The sequence below is a fragment of the Chroicocephalus ridibundus genome, chromosome 7 (genome assembly GCF_963924245.1).
Source record: "Chroicocephalus ridibundus chromosome 7, bChrRid1.1, whole genome shotgun sequence".
NCBI lineage: Eukaryota > Metazoa > Chordata > Aves > Charadriiformes > Laridae > Chroicocephalus > Chroicocephalus ridibundus.
The window spans coordinates 55512119-55534536 of record NC_086290.1 but is presented as its reverse complement, the minus strand read 5'-3'; the positions used below and the strand labels follow the sequence as shown (position 1 = coordinate 55534536).

Genomic DNA, 22418 nt, shown 5'->3' with positions numbered 1-22418 from the left:
GAGAAGAGAAGAGGAGTAGACTAGAATAGAATAGAACAGAACAGAGTAGAATAGAATAGAAAATAGAAATAGAATAGAATAGAATAGAATAGAATAGAATAGAATAGAATAGAATAGAAAAGAAATAGAATAGAATAGAATAGAATAGAATAGAATAGAATAGAATAGAATAGAATAGAATAGAATAGAATAGAATAGAAAAGAAATAGAAATAGAAATTTCAGTTGGAAGGTACCTACAAGGATCATCTACTCCGACTGCCTGACCACTTCAGGGCTGACCAAAAGTTAAAGCGTGTTATTAGGGGCATTGTCCACGTGCCTCTCAAACGCTGACAGGCTTGGGGCATCGACCACCTCTCCAGGAAGCCTCTGCCAGGGTTTGACCACCCTCTTGGTAACGAAATGCTTCCTAATGTCTGGTCTAAACCTCCCCTGGTGCAGCTTTGAACCATTCCCACGTGTCCTATCCCTGGATACCAGGGAGAAGAAATCATCATCTTTTCCTGATTCTCCTTTCCCTGCTGCCAGAGGGTTTATTGTGCCCTTGCATCTCACCCCATCGCACATGATGGACCAGCACCTCAACAGCGCACGGGACCTTCCCAGAGCCGAGGCACGCCAGAGGGAAACAGCACGTCTGGCTTTACACATGGATGAGTCAAGTCCTTGGGTCCTGCTGCGGCTGGAGGTGTCGATGGACACCAGGATGGACTCCTGCTCCTCTGGGAGAGGACGGCGTGGCCCAGGGGACACCCTGAGCATGGCGTGCATAGATACTGCGGGATTTCAGGCACAGCCGGGGGCTTCAGCGGTTCCCGACACTGCTGTCCTGATCCCCAGCAGGGACGAGGCATCCTCTGCTGGTCCCCGGCACGGGACGGGGCTCCGGCGGGATGCGCCAGCAGCCTGCAGTGAAGGCGGGGACAGGAATTGGCAAAGGACAGAGACATCTTGAGGTGCTTGAGAAGGGACTAATCATTCCAATTGCCCCCGAGGAGAGAGAAATACAGGAGGATGACTTGAGCTTAGTGGATTGTCTGAGGCTTCTCAGGGGGATCATCAGATGCTTCCACTCCCTTTTTGTCCCGAGGTGACAAGTTTTCCTTCCCATTCACAGAAATGCAAAGTAGTTCATTCACAGTAGTAATAAGGACGGGTGTCCTTTGTAAAAAACAGCCGGCTAGCCAACTCTCCGAGCTGCTTTACAGCAAAACAATTGCAGATGAGATGACCAAACCCACCCCAGATGAGCGCCAGCCAGATCGTTATCAAATGCCGAACAAGCTCATGCATAGCGAAAGCGGCTTCACCAGCTCATTTCCCTGCCAGCGGCTGGCTAGGACCTACGGAGAGTTTCTTCAGGATCAGAAATACAGCCAGAAAAGAGCAAATGTGAGAGGGAAGAGCAAAGTGACAGCTGCCCAGGCTCTCCGGGCATGCTCGGCTGCCCCGCCATCCAGCCCACGGCCGCAGGAGATGCAAAAACTGGAAGCTGCCGAAAACCTGGGATGCGCTGGATGGGCCTTTACCTGGATGGAGCAGGGAGCAGATGGCAGCCTGAAACAGGGAGGAGAATGGCCCTTCTGCAGTGTTTTTATGCTAGCATGGCTAATAGGGAGAGCATTAGCTCTATAAACGTGTAATCCCGCTGAGGTCCCGACCCCAGCAGTGTCCTGTGCCACCGAGATCCACAAGCCAATTACGTACCGTGCCGCGTCGGCTCCCTTTCATCCCTTTTCAGTCTTTCTGCATTTCAGATTTACTGGATGTCCTTGCGTTTGGTGGAGAAGAGGGCAAATTGGAGCCTGTCATGTACCTTCTTCCCCATTCAGCGGCACATCATTCTGCCTGCAGCAGGGGGGAAGGAGACTGACGGGCAGGCATCAAAGCCGCTGGCTCTGTCACATTTTCTTCCCTCCCCCCGCAAAAGAAAGAAGCGATGGCGTCATTTGGAGCCCAGCCCGCAGGCTCGGGCCTCTCTCCCGCACCCTAAATGGGCAGCAGCACCTTTCCCCAAGCCCTTGGTCTCCTTCTTGGGGTGGGTGATGCTACAAGCCCTCCAAGCGGACATCCCTGTGGGTCGGCAGCTAAGCGAGCATCACAGACGCCATAAAAACCCCCGTTCCCGGTGGAGATGTGTGCCGGCACGCTGGGTCGTGAGCGCGGCTGCCTTTCAGAGACCTCTCCTGTGCTTTGCACTGAACTTTTTACCGGCTCGCGAAAAGCACAGCGATAAAAGCAGAGCGGTGTGAATAGCTGCGCTCTGCCGTTCCTCTGCCCATCATCCCCATCATCCCCATCATCATCCGGGGCCGACCCGCGCCTCACACAGGGGTCCATCATCCGGGGCCGACCCGCGCCTCGCACAGGGGTCGTTAGGAGGTTTAATGAGCCGGTGGGGAGATGCCGTGTGCCCAGTTAGATGTTGGGCATCGTTACGCTCCCGCAGGCCTCTTGGGATGCGGGGGGATGTGGGGGAGCTGAGGACCGGGGGGGTCCTCAGCTTTGCCAAGCCCCTGAAATCTGTACGGTTGGACGATGGGTGGCTGGAGCGGTGGGGAGCCAGGAATTAATGTATGAGCGGGTGAACGTGGTCGGGACACGGCACTTTGCTAATATCCTGCTTTGTCTGGTTCCAATGCCGGCATTTCATCCCAAAATATCCCCCCGCGCATTCCCCTGGGAACGCGGACTTTTGTGGAGATGCTGCACATCCCCCAGCACAAAGCTTAATAAAAATAGCTTGCTAAGAGGATGCGTTGCCATCACCGGTGGTTTGCGAGCTCGCCGCCGATCTCTGCGCCTCGAACGCAGCAAGGCCAAGTAATTACGGGATGGGGGCTGCAAGGTCTCGACAGTCTAATTTCTATTAATTATAGCCCGTGTGCGATCCCGTCGCAGCAGAAAGGGGAGATGGGGAGAGGATAAATCGTTGCAGGAGCTGGGAATGGAAAGGGAGATGCTGAAAGATGCTGAGAAGTGGTACCCGCTCTGCACCCGGAGCGCGCAGCGGGGCTGGGGAGGAGGACGTGGCCCCTGGCCCTAAACCGGGTGGATTATTTGGGTGGTTTGCAACTGGTGAGGAAGGACGATGATGAGCGGAGGGAGGGCCAGGAAAACTATTCCTGGACCGAAGAGGGTGTATGGGAATTGAGGTGACGCTCGCAGCAGCTGCGACCTGCGGCCACCGCGGAGGCTGGGCTGTCACCACCCAGAGGGGCTGAAGGGGAGCGCGGGGGCAGGGGGGTGCTGCCTGAGCAGCCAGAGCCCCCCTAAAGGTGGAGGGGGGGGCGAGGAGGAGACCACGCCGGCCCCGCAGTCCTTCCCTGCCGCTGGGTCCAGCCATTTCCTACTGCTTTAGGAGCCAATTAAAAACTCAAAGCCAACGTCCCAGCTTTCCCCACGACTGGCAGGGCTCCCGATCGATGCATGGCATAACCCTCATGGCCCGGCTGTCACACTGGGGGGATGCGGGTTGGGGGGGCCGGGCTCCTTTACCTTCCACTTTTTGGAGCCCTGTCCTGCTGTCGGCGGCTGCCAGCGCCCCTCGCGTGACTCCCATCGCTTCCCTATAAGCTAATGAGAGCCCGTTTCTCAGTAAGTCGTTATAAATCCCATTACGATCCCTTCTCCGCGACGTAATATCGGTGAGCGCGAGACACAGGGGGACATGGCGTTGGCATAAAGCCACCCACGCCGGCGTTCATCTGTCCTAGCAGTGGGATGGACAACTCAGGCGTTGGACCCCCACCAATCCGTCCCCCAAGATTGTCCAAGGATGAGGCGGATCAGCCAGAAATGTAAGGAAAAACCCCACAGTTGCATCGGAAGAGAGGTGTACCGCGGGATGGCAGGCACGCACCTCCGCACCAGTGGTACCCGAGCCTTTCCCAGAGCAGATGTTCCTGCTGAGGACGGACAGGCTGGAGCCCATGGCCCAGAATTCCCGTTAGGAATACCGCTGCAGAGAAATACTGCGAGATGAAGAGAAGCAGGGTACGGCTGAGCAACGAGAGCATCTGACCTGGCTGAGCTGGGGAAGGGCTGGGGGATGCGCTGGGGGCATCCTCCGGCTGCGGGGGTAGTGACACCCATTTTTTGGAGCTGCTGGGTCAGCAGAAGTGGTGGGATGCAGGACAGCCGCGGGGATTGTGCCCCGCTGGCTCACAGAGCACAGGAGGGGTTTGCTTTGGGCGCTGCCATCCACCTTCCAAAGCAATCCTGCTCCCCGCGTGGTGCGAGAGCATCCTTTCCTCCCCCTCCCAGTTTGCCCGCATCCTTCTGGGACTGGGCAGGTTGTGCAAACTGGTGTGGGGGGACCGGACACAGCCTTTGGGAATGCAACGCTGCTCGCTGATGCTCTCAGCTGGGCTGTTCCTAAAATACACAACCTGTCCCCAAAGGAGCATCGCTGGGGGATGGCTCCGCTCCTGCCAATGGGGCTGGGGGGGGACGGCCGCTCTCCTGCTCTCCCCCCAGCCCTGCCGCCCTTCCCAGCACTGCCAGGGGGCCATGGCCATGCCGATGCCAGGGTGCCGGTGCCAGGGTCCCGGCTGCAGGCACATGGTGCCAACCCGGCAGCAGCGGGGAGATATTTACGGCAAGAAGCAACAGGGCGGGCTGTATGGAGTGACAGGGATGTGTTACCCTCGGCTTCCTCACATCGTGTTGCTTAAATGCACGTTTTGCGAAGTTAAAACAAATCACAAACAGCAGAAATGGGGGGGGGGGGGTAGGGGGGGAAAAAAAAAGAAAAAAAAAGGAAGATCTTGGCAGAAGGATAAAGGAAGGCAACTGAAATGCTCATTAAAACTGAGGGGCTCCATTTGCCTGTCCAAGTGGCCACATCTTCTCTGGAGGCTCCCAGATGCTTTGAAATGCCTTGTCAGACAAAGCCTTTCATCCTGCCTGATTCTGGCTAAATTCATGGACCCAGACATTTTCTCTGGAAACGGGAAAGAGGGAGCAACTCCATTCTGACTTTTCACTTCCCATCTGATCGCTGTTGATACAATTTATTCCTATGACAGCATCTGCTGCTTTCATGGGTTTTTTTATTCTGAAGTACAACTCGTCTTTGTTAGTCCCATTTTCGGGCCTTTCATCATTTGAGTCACAACATAAAAGGCATTTAAACACTCCTGCTTGGAAACCAGGCTGGGGGAGAGGGTGGGAGCGGAGAGACGGCACGTCTCCCCAGCCCCAGCCCTCCTCCGGCGTGGGATGGGGTGTCCCGGTGTGCCACAGCCCCACTGTCCTTCCCCCACGCCTCCTGCTGAGGATGGCGGCGATGGGGACATCGTGTTTCCATTTCTGAGCGATGCTGTGAAATTCAGATGGGGTTTTCAGCTACGGCTTCACGCAGAGCCCTGCATCCCGCATCTCTGCCGGGGCAGCATCTCTCCCGGCCACCACTGACCCCCCTGAGCGTTCCCAGGGGCTCCGTGCCCTCCTCATCAGCCAAACCTCTTGTTAGACAACTAATTGCCTTCTCCTGCCGCGGCTCCAGCCCAAGCTGTGGTGCATGGCTCCCCGTGTCCCCAAGCTGGGGGTGCTCCACCATCCCTCGTGCCACCCACACCCGCTCTGAGCTGGATGAGTCCTCTCATCCCCACCACTGCTGGCAGATCCTGCTCTGCCCTGGTACCTACCGAGCTACTGGAGGCATCGGGGAGTTCACAGCTACCCACAGAGACCTCCTGGAGTCTAATAATAGCTCCGTGGTGTCGCACCAGCAGAGAGCTGGAACAGCTACGTCTGGCAGGGAGAGGCCACCGCTGGCTGCCGCCGCCTGCCTGGGCTCCTGCCCGCTCAGCTGGAAGAGAAACGCCTTTCCCGGGAACCCCCGCGCGGTGCAGCTCCTCTCCAACCCGGCTCCCACCTCCCCCCGGGCAGCCCCCCAACTCTCCACGCTACAGGGATCCCCTGCCAAAAGCAGCCCGGCTCACACCACTCCCCAAAACCCTCCCCACGCAAACGCCGGCGGGGGGAGCTCCGGGCTCCGTGCCTGCGGCAGGATTCGGTCCCCACGGAGGAGACGGCGGGGCCGCAGGATGGGCAGCACCCACCCCACCACGCTCCCGGCTTGTGCGAGCATCCTTGGGGATGAGCGTGGTGTGAGCATCCTTGGGGTGTGGCGGCCTGTCTCCCTCCCGCTTTCATTCCCCTGGAATCAGGGATATGCTGGAGTATTTTTCACTCCAGTAAGTGCCGAGCTTCTGCCAGCCTCCACCGGGCTTCCTCTGGGGGCACTTTGTAAACCCCTCCCAACATTTCTCGTGCTGTCGCTCTGGTGAGGGCACAGAGCAGCCCCCGTGTGCCGCAGGCATTGCCGGTGCCTGGAGCATCCTCCAGCAACATCCCTCATCCCACCTGGCGTCTCTCGCCCTTCCCTGGATGCCGTCCCTCGTCCCCCAGCTCCCAGGAAAGCGAGCGCAGCTGCAAACTGCGCTGCTGCTTATTGGAATAACCTTTCAGGTTTCATTTAGCGCTGCTCGCTTCCCACCCCACCTTCCCATCGTCAGCACTTTACTAATTGCAACTTTTAACTCGTTGTTCCCAGGAAGTCCGAGAGCGGCCGCTGCCGTAAGGACACGGGGTCTCTCCGCTCCCCATCGCTGCTCCCTCCCCCAAACGAAGGGCCAGCCTAACGAAGGGTCCTGCAGCAGAACACCGCGTCGACCGCAGCTCCCGGCTCACCCCACGAGCTTCCCGCTTTGGGAAAAGAGCAACGCATCCCGGGAGAGCAAAAATCCCAGGCAAAATCCCGGCTGTCGCCTGGGAGCATAAATCAGTGCATGGCTGGGCAGGGAGGAGGTGAGAGATCCCGACGGCTATCCGAGCGCGCTGTCTGCCTGAGCCTTATTAAATTATGGCTCTCAAGTTCAGCATCTGAGCCCGGCGCGGCGGGGACCAGGGCCGGGAGGGAGGCGGGTTACAGCCCCCTAATTCAATCACGGGGCAGAGGCGACGGCGCAGGCAGTGGGGGAGAAGGGCCGAAGAGCCGTCGCTGTCGACATGGAGAGACCGAGGCTTCGGCAGCCTTTTCCCGGCCGGCTCTGCCCCTTGGCTGCCCATGGATCTCCCAGCTGCCTTCCCTAATAACACCAGGAGTGGCTCCGTCTCTCCGCTAAGGGCTCAGGGTGTGATGAAGCCTGGTCCTGGGGCTGCTCCGCCGCAGTGTCGGCAGGGGGGAGCGGGGCATCGGTGCCACCGTACGGGTTTGTGCTGCTCAAAGACCACTTGCAACGAAAGGTGGGACGCTCCCAGCCCCACAACCATCCCGCTGCTGCACAGCCCCGGCTGCTTCCAGCACAGAGAGAAAATGGGCCAAGGAATCCCACTTTCAGGAGAGCCCGAGGTTTTTTACATAAGTCTGAGACGCAGGGACGGGGAAAGATGAAGTGCCATTTCCCAGCTGACACCATGAACTGGCGAGTGTCACTAAAACTTGGGAAGGGTTTGCATAATGGGATGCATGTTTCTGCTCTGCCCAGGGGTTCAGGTACCACGGGGATGTGCACGGCATCGAAATTCCGACAGCCACCCAGGGAGTTGGGGACGGAGGGACACAATCGGGTGAGAAAGAGAGAGGAGGGAGCTGGGAAGGTGGATGCTTTCCCTGAAAGCATTTACAAGGTCAATGGTTAAAAGTGGAGCGGAGCAAGGATTTGTCTCAGGCGAGGGAGCCGGACCACGCCAGGATGCTCGGCGGGAGGAAGACGAAGGCCTGGCTCCGACATCGGCACCGAATTACCCAGCCGAGGGCTAAGTGAGATACCGAGACAAGGTCACGGTCCCACCGGAGCAGTGAGGACGGCGCGGGAGCTCTGGCTGGGGCCGGCTCCTGCCTCCACGGCAGCAAATTCAATCGTGGCGAATAACAGAGTGGAACAAAATCCAGCAATTCAATAAAATCGCCCGACGCCTTGTTCGCCTGAAGCCGAGCAAGCGCACGCAGACGGGGTTTGTGCGAGGAGGCGGGTAACCTCTGGTCAGGGGAGCCCAGCAAGGACCATTTTGAGTAGCCTTTGGGGTGCTTTCCACAGGCGACAGGTCACCCCGCTGCCACCGCGGCTCCCGGGGAGAGGAGGGGGACGGCCGGATTTCTAAGCAAGGGAGAGAAGCTGATTCCTTAAGAAACGGGGAGGCAAAATCCAATTGTGCAGCATCCGCGGCTGCCATTAACCTGTCTGTGTACTCCCGCGGCCGCCCATTCCTCTCCGCCTGACAGCGGGGGCTGCCCGGCACACGCTGCCCCGGCCGCCCGGGGATTTGTTTCTGCTCAACTGTGCCGCAGGCGTTTCTCCAGCGCTTTGCTCTGCTTCCAAAATGGAGAGCCGGCTCGACGTTCCCCCGGCGAGCTGAGGAGCCACGGCGTGGATTTACCGGGGCAGGAGGAATGGCCGGTGGCACGCTGTGAGGGCTGCGGGAGGAGCTGCCGGAGCAAAGCACGTCTCCAAATTCCAACCCCAAAGCCAGGAAAGAAAACGGGATCGGTGGGTCCTTGGGATAGTTGGCATTCGGTTTGTAGCATCGCCTCCGGCTGGCACATCCCAGCACGCTCGCGGCGCATGGCAGGGCTCTAAATCCCAGCACGCTCGACGGCATCATTTCCCACCGGTTTCGGACGCAGGGGTGGGTTTGTGCCGGGGTAACGCGTGGCTGGGTGGGCGTTAGAGGGGTCTGTGCCGCAGGGCGTTCAGCCAGAGCCCACTCAGACTTGCTGGCAGCATCTGCCAGGGAGAAAGGCAACGTCTGGACCAGCATCGCTCAGCCCCGCGCTCGGCCCGGCCGTGGAGAGGCTGAAAGCGAGCTGATGGAGAGGGCAGGAGAGGGGAAGGGAGCGGGGAGGTGGGCAGCGGGGAGGAGGCGGCGCAGCCGACCCCACCAGCCACCTCGCCTCTCTGCATCCCGGCTCCATTTGCAGATTTATTAAATCGAGAGCCAATTTCGACATCATTTCTTTCAAGCAGCTCCACCTCGCAGGTGTGCGGAATTTATTTGAGATAAAGAAAACCATTACAGAGAGACAGCAATCTTCAAAGACCACCTCGGAGACCTGAGAGAAATAAAAACACTAGCCCGTGCAAATGTGCAATTAAGTTTCAAAATACTCGTGCTCCATGAAAAGCTCCGTCCCTGCAGAGAACAGGCCTTTAAGGCAATTTTCCCAAGCCCTATTCAGCATTCACTCAAAAATGCCTTTTAAAAACAACATGTGATTTTTTTTCCCCTCTCCGCCTTGCTCCTCCTCCCCCCTGCGCTCGCTCCATTGCTCCCAGGTGGGACGCAGACGGCTCCGGTGGGGATACAGTTCCTCCCCGTTTGGCGGGGGGACACGGGGCGCGGGGCGGTCCCATCCGCACAGGCACAGCTCTGTCCCATCCCCCAGTCATGGCGGATCCACAAACTGGGAATTTTTAGAGCCAGGTTTGTCATTCAGGGAGAGCACAACACCGTCACGGCTCCGCCTGGGGGACGGTTTGCCGACTATTCCCAGCTGCCGGAGCTTCGCATCCCTTATTGTTGGGTCACTCTCTGCTCGGTGATTAATTAAAAATGCATAATTAACCTGTGGAACGCACTGCCACAAGGTATCGGGGAGGCCAGGAGCTTAGCGGGATTCAGGGGAGGATTATATGTTTAAATGGATAATGAGAACATCTGCTGGTACATTAGCAGGGATCAAGCAGAATTAGGGAGAAGAGCCCGGCTCACCGCCGGTGCGGGGTGCGGGAGGGCACCCCCGGGGACAGATCGAGGGGGACACGGCGGATCCAGCCCCCGACCACGGCAGAGATGCCAATGCGCCTGTGTACCCTTGGGGAGTGAGATTTCGGGGCCGAGCCGGTGTGCTTGGGGACAGGACAGTGCCACCACAGGGCTGGTTGCCTTCGGGATGGAGGTGGCCACCTGGGATGCAGGAGGGTCACCACACCGGCAGCTCCTTGCCAGACCCCCCCCAACCCAGCAGCCGCCTCTTGTATCTGGAGACCGGTGGGGTGCCGGGGGCTGATCCTGACCCCCGACGACACCCCAATAGCTCAGCCACAGTGTCCTTAAAACCCTGGGAGAGCATCCAGCAGCTCCAGCCCCTCCTGCAGGCGACGCCACGCTTGCATGCAAGAAGGGCTTTGCAGAACTTCCGTGCTACCGCTGGTGAGCTCTGAAGTTACGGCACGGCACCGAGAAGCCAAGGAAGACGCACGAGACACAAGACCAAGCCCCAGCCAAGCTGCCCATGCAGCGTAGCCCAGCTCCAGGGCTCACGACCCACGCCAGGGGCAGTTGCTGGAGGTCTCCAGCCTCCAGACGCCATGTGGCTCCCGGGTCTGGGCCTGGCATGGAGCATCCCCCATCCACCCTGGGCTCCGTGCCGCCGCACGGACGCCTCCCACCATCCCCCCTCGCACGGGTGGCCAACACCACTTGCTTTCCTTCATTTCTTTCCTCCCGGCCCCAGAAGTTTTCTTAGAAAAGCCTGGCGGACAAGCCAGCAACTGCAGAGCAAACTCTGGGCCGGCGGCAGGATTATTAAACCCCCATCCGCAATCCCCTCTAGGTTCAAGTGGCTGCTCTTTTGCATCGTAAATCCGCCGCTCCGTCATCAGCGCTAACTAATGGCTGTGCAAGGCCTGGGAATGGCGATGTCTCGGGGTGTAGAAGCCCTGAGGACTCTCAGCAACGTCCCCGAGAGCTGGGGGTATCTCCAGCCCTTCATCCAGCGGCGCGAACAGGGCAATGCTGGGCGCCCGGCACAGCTCCGGCTTTGCAGCAACGAGGAGAGGAGCATCCCCTGCCTGGGGGAGATGCTGGAGCCCAGGGGATGCTCAGCCCTCCCGGTGGGACCCGGGATGCTCCCGCTTGTCCCTTCGCAGCATTTTGGAGGTGACGCCACGGCCGCAGCAAGACGGGGCGACCGGAGGCATTTTGGGTGTCGCAGCCCTCCCGGCCTCCGCTCTTTGTCCCCCTGGGAGGAGGCGGCCGCAGCACATCGTGCTCAGCCTGCCGAGCGCGGAGGGGACCTGCCGGGCTGGGGTTAATCTCGTTGTCACACTTTCCCTCCTTCTTGCTGGCTCGGCGCGCTTTGACCCGCTGTGAAATTGTGGCCAACAGCACTGAATATTTTAAGAGCAGCAATGCAGTCATGGCCGCGCGGCGGAGCAAGGCAGGCCGGGAGCTGGGCTGGGCCCTCGCCTCCCCCCCCCCGCCACCGCCAACCCATTAGCACAGTTCAGGGAAACCTAAAAAATTCAAAAGACACTGAAATATGCAGCATTTTGCTCTCTCTGGAAATGACGCGCTTCGCTTCCCAGATGCTCCCGAGTAGGAGGTTGTAAATAAGCGGCTTTATGGCACGGGGGGTGTTGCCGACGGGGCTGCGGGCTGCTGCAGAGCCCCCATTGACACCCCGATCCCCGTCCTGCCCCTCCATGGGGACACAGCCATGCTTGGGCTGGTGACAGCCTTGTGCCCGCTGGGCACTGGTGCCCATCCTCGCTCGCGTGATGTGTGTGGCGGTATCGGCCATTAAAGGATCTTCACCCCTCCGTCCTCTGCTCTCTGCCCCTTTCCCCTTGGGATATGCCCTCGCCGCATCCCTCCTCCCCTCGGCCGGCCGGGACGCGGGTGCCGCAGGACCTGACGCAAACGCCTGTCCTCAGCACTTCTGCTATCTGGGGCACGGCGGAGCGGCAGCGGCGAGGAATTAAAAAAAAAAAAAAAAAAAAAAAAAAGAAGAAGCAAAAAAAAGAAAAAAAAGCCCTATATTTGCATAAACCTCCCAAAAAGAAGAGCTGGAGCCTGAGCCTGGAGAGCCAGGGCGGCTGCGAGCACCGACCGGGGACCACCGGAGCGGACGGCGAGTGCAATAAGTAATAGGGAAGCATCGCCTGGACCAGGGCACGCTTTGCCACCAGGTCCCTGCACGTCCCCAAAGCGCTGCCCCGGGGCTCAACACCCCGTCCAGGAGTGACATTGGGACACTTTTGCATTCAGGTCTTAAGAGGGCAGATTAATCGCCATGTGCTGGATCTGTCACGCGCGGGGGATATATATTCTTCTCGGAATTTACAAGTAGTTCTGTCTGAGAAATAAACAACCGGAGATAAAAATTACATTGTCACCGTGCAGGTGTGATCGATGGAAGAGACAAGCCCTCGGAGTGCCGGCGAGGTGCCGCCGGCACAACCCGCCCCGGGGAGCACCGGCACCCGGGAGATGCCGAAGGGGCCTGGGGAAAGGCGGTGGGTTGCGCTTCACCGGCCCCCAGCCCATCATGTCCCGGTCCCAAAGGTCAGAGAAGGTAGGGATGAGCATTCCCAAGCGGGGAAGATGCCAAACCCCAGGGAAAAATGATGCTGGTGATGGGTGACCACGAGGAGCACCCACAAAGCCGCTGTGGGAAGGATGCCCAGGGCAGAGCCACCCACGGTGGAGAGGTCACAGCCCCCGGGGCAGCTCCTTGGAAAACCCTTCTGGCCCCCATTTTGAGCACTGAACCCTCTTCTAAGGCATTTTTCCAAGGTCAGGGATGGGCAGAAGGCAGAGCCGGGCAGGCGGCCCCTGGGGACCGAGGTGCGAGGAGGATTAATGTGGTTTATGCCGAGCCCCTTTTGAAGGTGTCTCCTTCATTTTTCTCTGCTTCCCGTGGCTGCATCGGCTTTGGCCCGGCGTGTCGCGGAGCACATCGCTGTCCCTGGGGAGGGACAAGACACCGGCTCCTTCATAGCTTGAATCTAAAGTTGCACTGAAAGTGGTAAAAAAGGTCTGCATGGATCCTCTGCCCATCCTTTAGCATCCCCAGGAGCCAGGACCCGGCTCAACCTGCCAGGATGGAGATCCCAAAACCAGCTCGGGCAGCCCGGCAGCCCGTCCCACAACTGCCTTCCGTCTATTAATAAACTCGGAGCAGCTGGTGGAGTCTCTGCCGAGCCAGTCCTCGGGATTTATCCACGTTGCTCTGCCTTATCAGCCATGCTTTTCACAAGCACTTAAATTCAGGAGGAAAAGGGAAAAGTGAAATCAGATAGAAATGCAGGTCTGTTTGCTGTTTTCTCCAATGAAATGGTTCTGGGTAAACAGCAGACGCCTTTGATGAAATCCCAGCAGGCTTAAACAATAAAGCTGGTTACAAACTCAATCTGGCGCAGATATCAGATCTGAAATTGTTTCAAAAAACATGTCAACATTTTCTAATGCTGCTGCAAAACTTCCTCGGCACCTTGCCACAAGCCTGCGTCTGTGACGCAGGACGCACGCCGCTGTCCCGGCTCGCGCCGCTGCCACCGCTGTGCTTCCCGTGGGGAGCCCTGTCCCGGCACCTCGACCCCCAAGCTGCGGGAAGATGCTCGGTATCGCCTTGGAGACATGAAACAGTCCCCAAGCCAGCAGGGAAGGACCTTCCCCGCTCCGTGCTCAGGGTGCACCAGGTTGTTTTCCAGCTGTAAATCCAGTCGCCGTCCCCAAGCGCAGCCTGGCCGGGGCTTCGTGTCCCTCCATCCCGGCATCCTCCGCACACGCCAGGGCAGGGGCAAGCCCGGCCGGGGCTCCTCAGGGTCTGGTGGGGCTGGCAAAGGGGTGTCAGGCAGGGCAGCTGTTCATCTTGTCCCATCCCGGGGACAGCACTCAGTGACGGGTTCATCCCAGGTGCCACCAAGGACAATTGACTTTTCCACAGAAAACCGATTTGCAAAGCGCTAATGGTGGCAGAGAAGCGCAGCCAGTTGCTCCTCTTGAGTTGCCAGGTTGCCACCTCTGCATCCCGCTGGGAAACCAGCCACGGCCCGGGGCAGGATGAGGCCACGCGGTGATGGGTCCATCCGATGGAACGCCTGGTCAGGAGCATGGCGCGGCCCCTCTCCTAAACCCATGGCACGGGCTGGGGGGCGCGACGGGGACTTTGTCCGGTGGAGGTCGGCTGTGTTAGGGTGACAGGTGATTCAGCAGGTCCCATTAATGAGTGCCCCTCTGTCAGCGTTGGCATCGGAGCAATAGGGACCATCTGAACTTGGAAAACACGTGGAGCCAGAGCGGGATGAGGCAGGTCCCATGTTGGCATCGCTGGGGCAGCTCTGCCAGCCGCCCGGCACCCGCACTTTCACAGTGTCACTGCCCGGGGTCTCTGGGGGACACCAGAGGATGCAGGTCCCCAGTGGGGACCGAGGCGAAGGGGCAAGAGGCTGCTGAGGAGGAGGAGGCAGGTCTGGTCACACCATGATCGGAGAGAGCATCTTGGCACCAATTAGGAAGGTGGCACCAGCCCCGGGGGTGGCCGGGGTCCCCCTGGGCTCCACACCGCCACCCATGAGGAGGTGATCCTTGAGCATGGGGACCTTACATGCCCCCATCCTGTCCCCCACCCTGTGGAAGCCCCCAGCCCGGAGCTGACGCCCGAGACAGCTCGTGTCCCATGTGGCAGCTGGACGAGGGATGGCTGCGCTGGGGCAGCAGAGCCCTTGACCCTCCCGGGAGCCCGAGAGGACAAAGGGGACGCAGAGGAGGAAAAGCAGGACAGGAGGAGGAGGAGGAGGAGGAGGGCAGGCAGCCCTGGGGGGCGCGGGGGGCCGAGCCCTGGCTCCGGCGCAGCGCTGGCGGGGGGGGACGTGACGGACTTGACCCCTCTGCGGAGGTTGTCTTCTCCATCGATCCCTGCTGCATTCAGGCTCATTAGGGCCGGGGAGCTGCTGCGAGCGGCTGGCGGAGGAGACAGACGGGGGGAGCGCTCGCCGTGGCTCCCTGGATCGTATTAAATATTTACTTTGTTTTGTTTTGTTTTTTTCCCAGCTATATTGATCAGAGATGGAAGGGGGGCTGGGGTTGGGGGGGGCGGTCGGATGCTGGGAGGGAAGAGGAGGCAACGGCTGAGCTGCGAAACAGGGACGCACCCTGCCAGGGTGCTCTTGAGGGCTGCACCCGCTGTCTTTGGGGCCGCCCAGTGCCACCCCCACCCCCGCCGCAGATCTGCTCCCCCCGGGAATCCTTTGTCCCCCCCGCCAGGGTTCGGACCAGCATCGTCAGCACAGGGCGGGCGGCAGCGGGGCGGCTCCCCCTCCCCATCCCACGCCAGCTCCATCTCAAGGGATGCAGGACGGGGGGGATGCCCAACGCGACGGCACCTCCTGGCAGGGGGTGTCCCCCCAACCCGGGCTGGGAGGTGCCCCCCATGGCCAGGCTGGGCCCCGGGAGCGGCCGCGCAGCCGGCGCTGTTTCTATTTCGAGATCTCTACTGGAAAAGGAACAAAAGCCGAGGGAAGCTATAAATAGCCGCCTCCTTCACACCAGCGCCTCTTCCGCCCCAGCATCCCAGGGCCGGGGGGGGCGTCCCGCAGCACGCCCCGTGCTTGGCCCTGCCACCAGCACCCCCCCCACCCGCCTTGTTTTCAGACCAACGTCCCCATCCGAAAACCAGAGGGAATAAAAGCGCTGGGGAATATTTGCCGCCGAAGCAGAACTGGCTCCCAACAGCGGTTTGCCAAGTTGCCTGGCGGCTCTGCCCGGCTCCCGGGGGATTTGCCGCTGCCCAGCCGGGCTCCGCACCCACAAACACCCCACGGGGACGGATTCACCCCCCTGGGGATGCTCCTCCTGTCCCGACACAGCCCTGCCTGTCCCTGGCTGTGGCTGGCGGGGAGCACTGAGAAGCCGAGCAGCTCGGGCAGACCTACTTTCAAGGCTTTAATCCTTTTTGCTTAAAGGATCTTTTTTTTTTTTTTTTTCCCCCTCTCCTTTTTTTTTTTTTCCCCTTTTTTTTTTTTTCCCTTTTTTTTCTTTTCTTTCCGCGCGGCAAAGATGGGGTCTGATCAGAGGAGAGACGCAGGGAGCTGACAAGCTGCGGAGTACGGAGAGAAAGGAGAAAGAAATACATATTTATTACCCTCAATTATTAAAAAATAGATAGCAGCAGATCTTAGGCCCTGGCAGAGGCACTGCGGAGCCGTTTGTCTGAGGACTATTTTGTTTTTTAAATTCCATTGAAATTATAATACGTCGGGCTTGTTAGCACAAACACCTCGGCACATCCCTGCCGAGGGGGGATCATCCCGGCCCCTCTCCAGGCTCCGGAGTGCTGCCCGCGGGGTGCCCCCATCCAGCACCCGATGGGATGCTGAATGCGCAGGCAGCGAGGAGGCAGGGCGGCTCGGGGCGGGCAGGAGCTGGCAGTGGCAGGCAGATGATGCTGCCGGCAGCCTTTACCCCGCTCTGCCTTCAACACCGGGGGATCTGGGCTGCTCCGGGGCATCCCCATGCCCAGATACTCCTTGTTGCCTGGCTGGGCGCAGGTCTTGTGGACGAGAGCTCACCCCGGGCCACCACGGGCTCGTCGCAGGGTGAAAAAGCAGTGGGATATTCTCCGTGCACAAGGACGGGCTTCGCGCCCCTGGAATGGCACCGCCGGGGTCCTGTGGCCACGGGGCTGGGGTTTCCCCAAGCCAATCAGTGTAAACACCAGTGCAAACACAGCTGGGGGGAAAAAAAAAAGAAAAAGGAAAAAAAAAAGCGGTTCCCAAGTGCGGCACACGGGGCTGGCGGAGCCGCTGGCACCTCCCCTCCGCTTGCAGGGCTGCCTCCGTAAGGAGCCCAGCCAGCGCAGCAGCCAAATTCCCTCCTGCCGCTGCTCCCCGGTAAACAACAGCCACAGCCTTCCCGTGCGATGGTGACGCTGGGACTTGGGGTGCGTGTGGAGCATCGGAGATGCTCTCCAGCTCCGGCACCCCGCTCTCCCCGTGGCCAGGCACCGTCGGGATGCAATGGACCGCTATGGACCACCACCAGCCTACTATGCCGTCACCTCTCCAGGGCCGAAACCCGCTGCCGTCCCATCCTGTCGGACACAAGCCAGGAAGAGACTTGGCTCCGAGTGTCACCAGCATTCGGTGCTGGGAGTCACCGGGGCGGTCACGGCAGTACCAGCCCGGGCAGGAGCATCACTACTTGCCAAAGCCAGGTTGGCTCTGAGCCACCGTGCCAGCGCCACCGGGAAGAAAGCAGCCGGCGGGCACATGTGCTATTAAAGAGGAAAAGGAGCTTTCTACACCACATGGAGCATTTTCTGCTTAATAACCCCCCAATCCTAATCTGCGCAAAGAAGATTGCCCCCTGCATCTCCCTGTCCTGCATCTGCCGCTTGCTGCTGCCCACACTTAACACGCTGGCAGTGCCGTGGCTGCCGGATCGGCACATGGCATGTGCCAAGCCGTGCCCTGCCTTCGGCGAAACGGGCAGGAGAAAGAGGAGCCGCTGGGGAGGGCAGGTGATGCCCATCACCGGGCGCAGGCGTTTCCTCCATCAGCGTCAAGCCTCCATCATTTGTCATCAGTGAAAACAATATTCCTAAAAGTGTTGTCGTCCCCCCCAATTGCTGGGCGGCAGGCGCAGGGCTGCGGGTTTCCATGGCGATGCCGTTCCGCAGGGATGGTACGGGGGATCGGCGCTTCCTCAGTTTGGGAGATGGGACACAGCGCTGACATCCGGAGTGGGGACGGCACCGGCCGCGCTGCCGGCGGAGGGACCTGGCGCTCTGGGGCTTGTCCCACCTTGGGCTCGGGCAGCGTCACCCAAAATAGCGGGGAAGGAGCACCCTCACCGGAGAGGATAAGGATGCTCCCGCATCCCAGTGGCGCCCCGGGGGCTGTGCCCTGCACCCCCTGCCCACGCCGGCACACGGACCCCCACCTCCTCCTCGCTGACCCCCACTTGCTCCTGGCCCCATGGCTCTCCCCACGGCCTCCCACTTGTTGCCTCTGCTCTTAAATCAGACACCAGCCTCCTTCGGTGGGTGCTGGGTCAGGGCAGGACCTCACCCATCCCGCCCCCGGGGGAATCCAAACAACAGCCACCACCGCTGGGGTACCAGCACCTCTCCTGCCTGCTGCTGCCTGCCGCTGCCTGCCGCTCCACCACAGCACTTTTAAGGACATAATCTGCCGTTAATAACTAGAGTTTATGCCCAACGCGGCTAAACCCTGGGACTGCACTTTGCAAACAAAGCCCGAGTTTTTGGCTGTTTGGGAGCAGCTGGAGCAGCTCCTTGCGTCTCCCTGGGGTGCCCCGATGTGGGGCAGAGCCGGATGGTTGGCTGCCCCCAGTGCTGTGGGGCTGAAGCAGATGTGTACCGGGTCACTCCTCTGCAAGGGGGGGTTGCCTCTGGGCTGCTCCAGGGCAGGGGACACCCCGATGGGGGGTGGCCTTGTCCGTATCCAGCCACCACCATATCCCTTCCCGGCTCCCCCACTTCCCCGCCTGGGGTTTTTGCCTCCAAACACGGTTTTGGCTCTTGCTGCCAAAACCCATCAGCGCTCCAGCTGTGTTCAGCAGCCCAAGCCCCTGCCCTGCCCCGAGGTGACCATGTCCCACTCATGGCCTCATCTTGCAAACCATGGGGACCCACTGCTTGTGGCTCTGTCCCACGCCACCGGCTACGGCACCGCCAGGTGCCTTGGGGAAAGGTTGGGTGTGAAATCACACCAGAAAATGCTTATTTTTATGTTTTCCCGTCAGGTTCGCCGGTGTTTTTAGGGCAGCGCTTCGAGGCCACCTGAAATGTCACCCATGGCCTTGGGCACCCAGATGGGCCCACAGGGCACCAAGTGTGGGACTTTAGGGAAAAGGTGGGAATAACACTCAGCCGAGCGCGGCTGCGGCTCTGACCCTGCCCAGCTCCATCAGCGTGGGTCACTGAGCAGCGATGGCTCCTTCGCCTGCCCAAGCCCCCCTTCTTCCGCCCCGGCACCGCCGCAGGGACAGCCTGGGCCTCATCCTGACCCCCCTCCAGCCACCCGCCTTGCTTCGCCGGGCACAGAGAGCTTGTGGCTTCCTCTCAGCTCTTTAGGAAATTAAACTTTTATAAGCAGAAAGGTTTCTGGGCTCTCGGCTCCCCGGTGCAGGAAACGTAGCCCAGCCTGTGCCCGCACCCTGCCCGCCGGCTGCCCCCCTGCAGGGAGCGACAGGGGCTGGACGATGGCAGGGACGTGGCTGACCATGACCTTGGTGTCATCCTTGACCTGGAAATCTCCTTCTCCTGCATCACCAGCGTTGCACTCCTGCCTGCGGCCACCTCCGGCGGGATGCACGGCATAGGACCGGCCCCTCCAACATCCTCGCCCAGGCTGGAGTTGCACCTTGCACTGTCACCCGCTGCCATGCCACCGATGACATCCCAGTGCCCAAAATCCGCCCCAAATCCCACCGGGGCTGCCTGGTGCCTCCGTGGCTGGAGGTCACATGGCACAGGAGGCTCAAAACACCCCTGGGCATCCCAGATGCCCCAGCCATGCCACCGTCCATCCTACCACAAATGCCTTTGCCCCGCGTGGCACCTCATGAAGCCGTCCCCCCACGAGCGGGCACACGGAGCTGCTTCCCCTGGGAACGTCACCGATGGTTCCTCCAAGCCCTGCCACATCCCCCAGCCCCAAGCCCAACCCCAGTGCCCGGCAGTAGGACAAGGAAGGCGGCGGCAGTGCCACCATCAGCCTGCGCCACCTCTTACCAGCACAGCCTTGCGCTGCCATGTGCCTCCACAAAAACAGCCACCCCTGAGGGGTTTGGCCCTGGCCCTGTGCCCCGGTGGCAGCTCTCCCCATCTCCCCTCGCCCCCCGCATGGGGTGTCCCCTCTGCACCCCGCTTGGGGCAAATGCTAGGGACCGGGACCCCTTGCCCGGGGACACCTGGCCCCAGCGAGACGGGGAGGGGAGAGCCTCTCGGCGGGATGGAGGCCTCCTCTAACTGCCTGTTGAATTATTCAGGAATGGCATTAACTTATAAATGAGTGTGTTTGACTGATTTTGTGGTTGATGTACAGATAAATTCTAATGAAAGACAGCTACAAGATTTTAAATTATTAATTAGACTGCCACTTAACAAAGCCTATTTGGCACTCTATTTCCTTGCTTAACAAGACAAAAACTTTAAGAATAGGTTTTGCATTAGCCCACAGGCTCTTCAATTTGCATTTTGTTTTTCTAGCTCCAGAAATGAAAGCTGTACATCTTGACCTTAACAGGCTACCCCTGGTGGGATGCAACCCTGCTGCCTGCCTCCACCTCGGGCTCCCGTTTTCCCAGCCTGGATGATGCTTTTCCTCCAGCCAGCAGCACCGGGGCTGGGAACCGGGGCTGCTCCGAGGGCTCGGGGTTTATTCTCAAGACTACCAGCCCGCTTGGGTTAATACGCCGAACAAAGCCGAGGCGGGAGCCGGAGAGAGGAGCATCCGAGCGCGAGGCTCCGCAGCCGCAAGGTGACATTCCCCCCAGTGGGAAAAAGCATCCCCAGGGTGGCAGCGGGGGTCTGTCTGCCCTACCCGGGGGTCCGCTCCCCAATGTGGGGGGCTGTGGGGGGCTGCGGGTGCGGGTGCTGGCACCTTCTCCCGCTGCCAGAGCCTCGCTGGAGAGGGGCATGTGGTGGTGGTGGCGAGGGCTGGGCCCGGGGCTACGCGACCGCCCCCTCCCCGGGGTGTGGGACGGGAGCGGGGGGGTCCGGCCGGGGTCCCCCCGCACGACACTGCTGCCCCCGGCATCTCTCTGGCCCGGGCGCAGCGGGGCTGGGGGTCCTGCCCCCCCGCCCCGTCCCGGACCCCCCGGGGGGTTCGGCTTCTCCCCTCGCCGTGATGTCAAAAAGCTCCCCGATGATGTCCCAGGCGGTTGCCATGGAAATAGCGTGATGTCACAGCGGAGCGAATCTCCTCGGGGGGGCGGAACGGGACGGCTTGCCCCAACTTCCCCGCCGAACCCCCCGCGACCCCCGGTGAGCCCCGTTTCACCTTCCCCCACCCCGAAGGACGAGTACCGACCCCTCCCAGGACCCGCCGTGCCCCCGGCGCCTCGGGACCCGCTGTGCCCCGGTGCCCCCCCGCGCCCGCCGCAGCCCCGATGCCTCCGGGACCCGCCGTCCCCCGGTGCCCGCGGCACCCGCCGCGTCCCCGATCCTGCGGGACCCGGCGCCCGCCGTGTGCCTCCCCCGGCTCCTCCCGGTCCCCCCCTCCCCTCCCCGCCGCGTTGCGCTCCCGCCGTGCGCCGCCGGTGCCGCTCCCCGGGGACCCCGGGGGGTGCCCCAGCTTCGGTGGCGGCGGCGGCGGCGGCGCCGGTAACGCGGCGGCGGCGGCGGGGGGGCGCCCGGCGGCGCGGCCCCAACTTCGGCGGGGAGACAAACTTCGGGGCCGGCCCCGCTGCCCCCGGTTGCCAGCGGTACCCGGTGCCCTCCCGGTGCGGCGCTCACCTTGGCGGAGCATCTTGGAGCCGGGGCGGGCGCGGTCTCCCGGCGGCGGCGGCGGCGGCGCTCAGAGCCGCGGGCGCGGCGGCGGTGAGCGGTAGCGGCGGCGGCAGCGGTGGCTGCTGCTGCACCGGGAACGCGGAGCCGGCGCCCGGGCGAACGGCCCCCGCGGGGGCATGGCGGACCGAGCCGCAGCGGCACCGGGGAGCGCCGGCCCCGGAACACCGGGGAGCGCCGGCCGCGCCTCTGCCCGCCGCGCGTCCCGCCGCCGGCTTTTAGGGGGGAGCCGCCCCCTCGGGGCTGGGGCCGCCGCCGCCCCCCACCCCCTCGGGCCGAGCCTATAAAGGGGCTCCCGGTGCCGGTGCCGCGCTGCCTGCAGCGGCGGGCAGGGCTGGGCAGGGCGGGGCGGGGCAGCGACGGGGCGGGCAGGGCTGGGCAGGGCTGGGCGAGCCCGGCCGGGCCCCCCCCTTTCCTCCGCCGCCGCCTCTCCCGCCTCCCGTGGACACTTCGTGAAAGTGCCGCTGCTCCCGTTCCCCGCACATCCCTCCCCCCCGCCCCACCTCGCCTCCCGGCCCCCTCCGCCCCACCGGAGGACATGGCCCAGCATCGCTTCCCCGGGGCTCTGCGGTCTCCCACGGGGACCGGGTGTCACCCCCCCCGCATCACCGCCGTCCTCTCCGGTACCCCCCTCTCCCCCCGGTATCCCACCGGGGCTCTGCCGCCCCCCCGCGCCTGCCGGGGTCCCGGCTGTCTCCGCAGTCCCGTCTGCCCGGCACCGTCCCTGTCGCCTCCCGGGGACCTGCCGTCCCCGCTGTCCCCTCCGCCCCTTATCACCCCCTCAGCCCCGCGGTGTCCCGGTCCCGCCGTGGTCCCGCCACCCGATCGGGGTCCCGGCTGTCTCCGCTGTCCCCTCCGCTCCAGCACCGTCCCTACTGTCCCCCCGGGAGTCCCTGTGGTCCCCCCGGGGGCCCCTGCCAGCCCCTACGGTGCCCTCCGCCCCTTATCGTCCCCTCCGGGTCCCTGATAGCCCAGCGGGGGGCGCGGACGCCCCACCGGGAGCTCTGCTGTCCCCTCTGCGCCCCGGTCGCCGCTGTCCCGGCTGTCCCCGCTGTCCCTATCAGGGTTCCGACGCGTCGCCGGGGTCCCGCTGCCCCTCAGGCGGTCCCTCCTGCCCCCTGGGGTCCCTGTCACTCCATCTCTTCTGC

At 61.6% G+C, this 22418-nt stretch overlaps 1 protein-coding gene across 1 annotated transcript in view; it reads right to left on the bottom strand.

Moving 5' to 3' along the window:
• Window positions 1-21470, bottom strand: part of RTN4RL1 (reticulon 4 receptor like 1) — a 32066-nt gene extending 10596 nt beyond the window's left edge. Inside the window, exon 1 of the mRNA XM_063340370.1 lies at window positions 21220-21470. Within this exon, the coding sequence (XP_063196440.1) occupies window positions 21220-21232 (13 nt within the window). The 5' untranslated portion in view covers window positions 21233-21470. The remainder of the gene's footprint in view (window positions 1-21219) is intronic.
• Window positions 21471-22418: the final 948 nt, after the last annotated feature.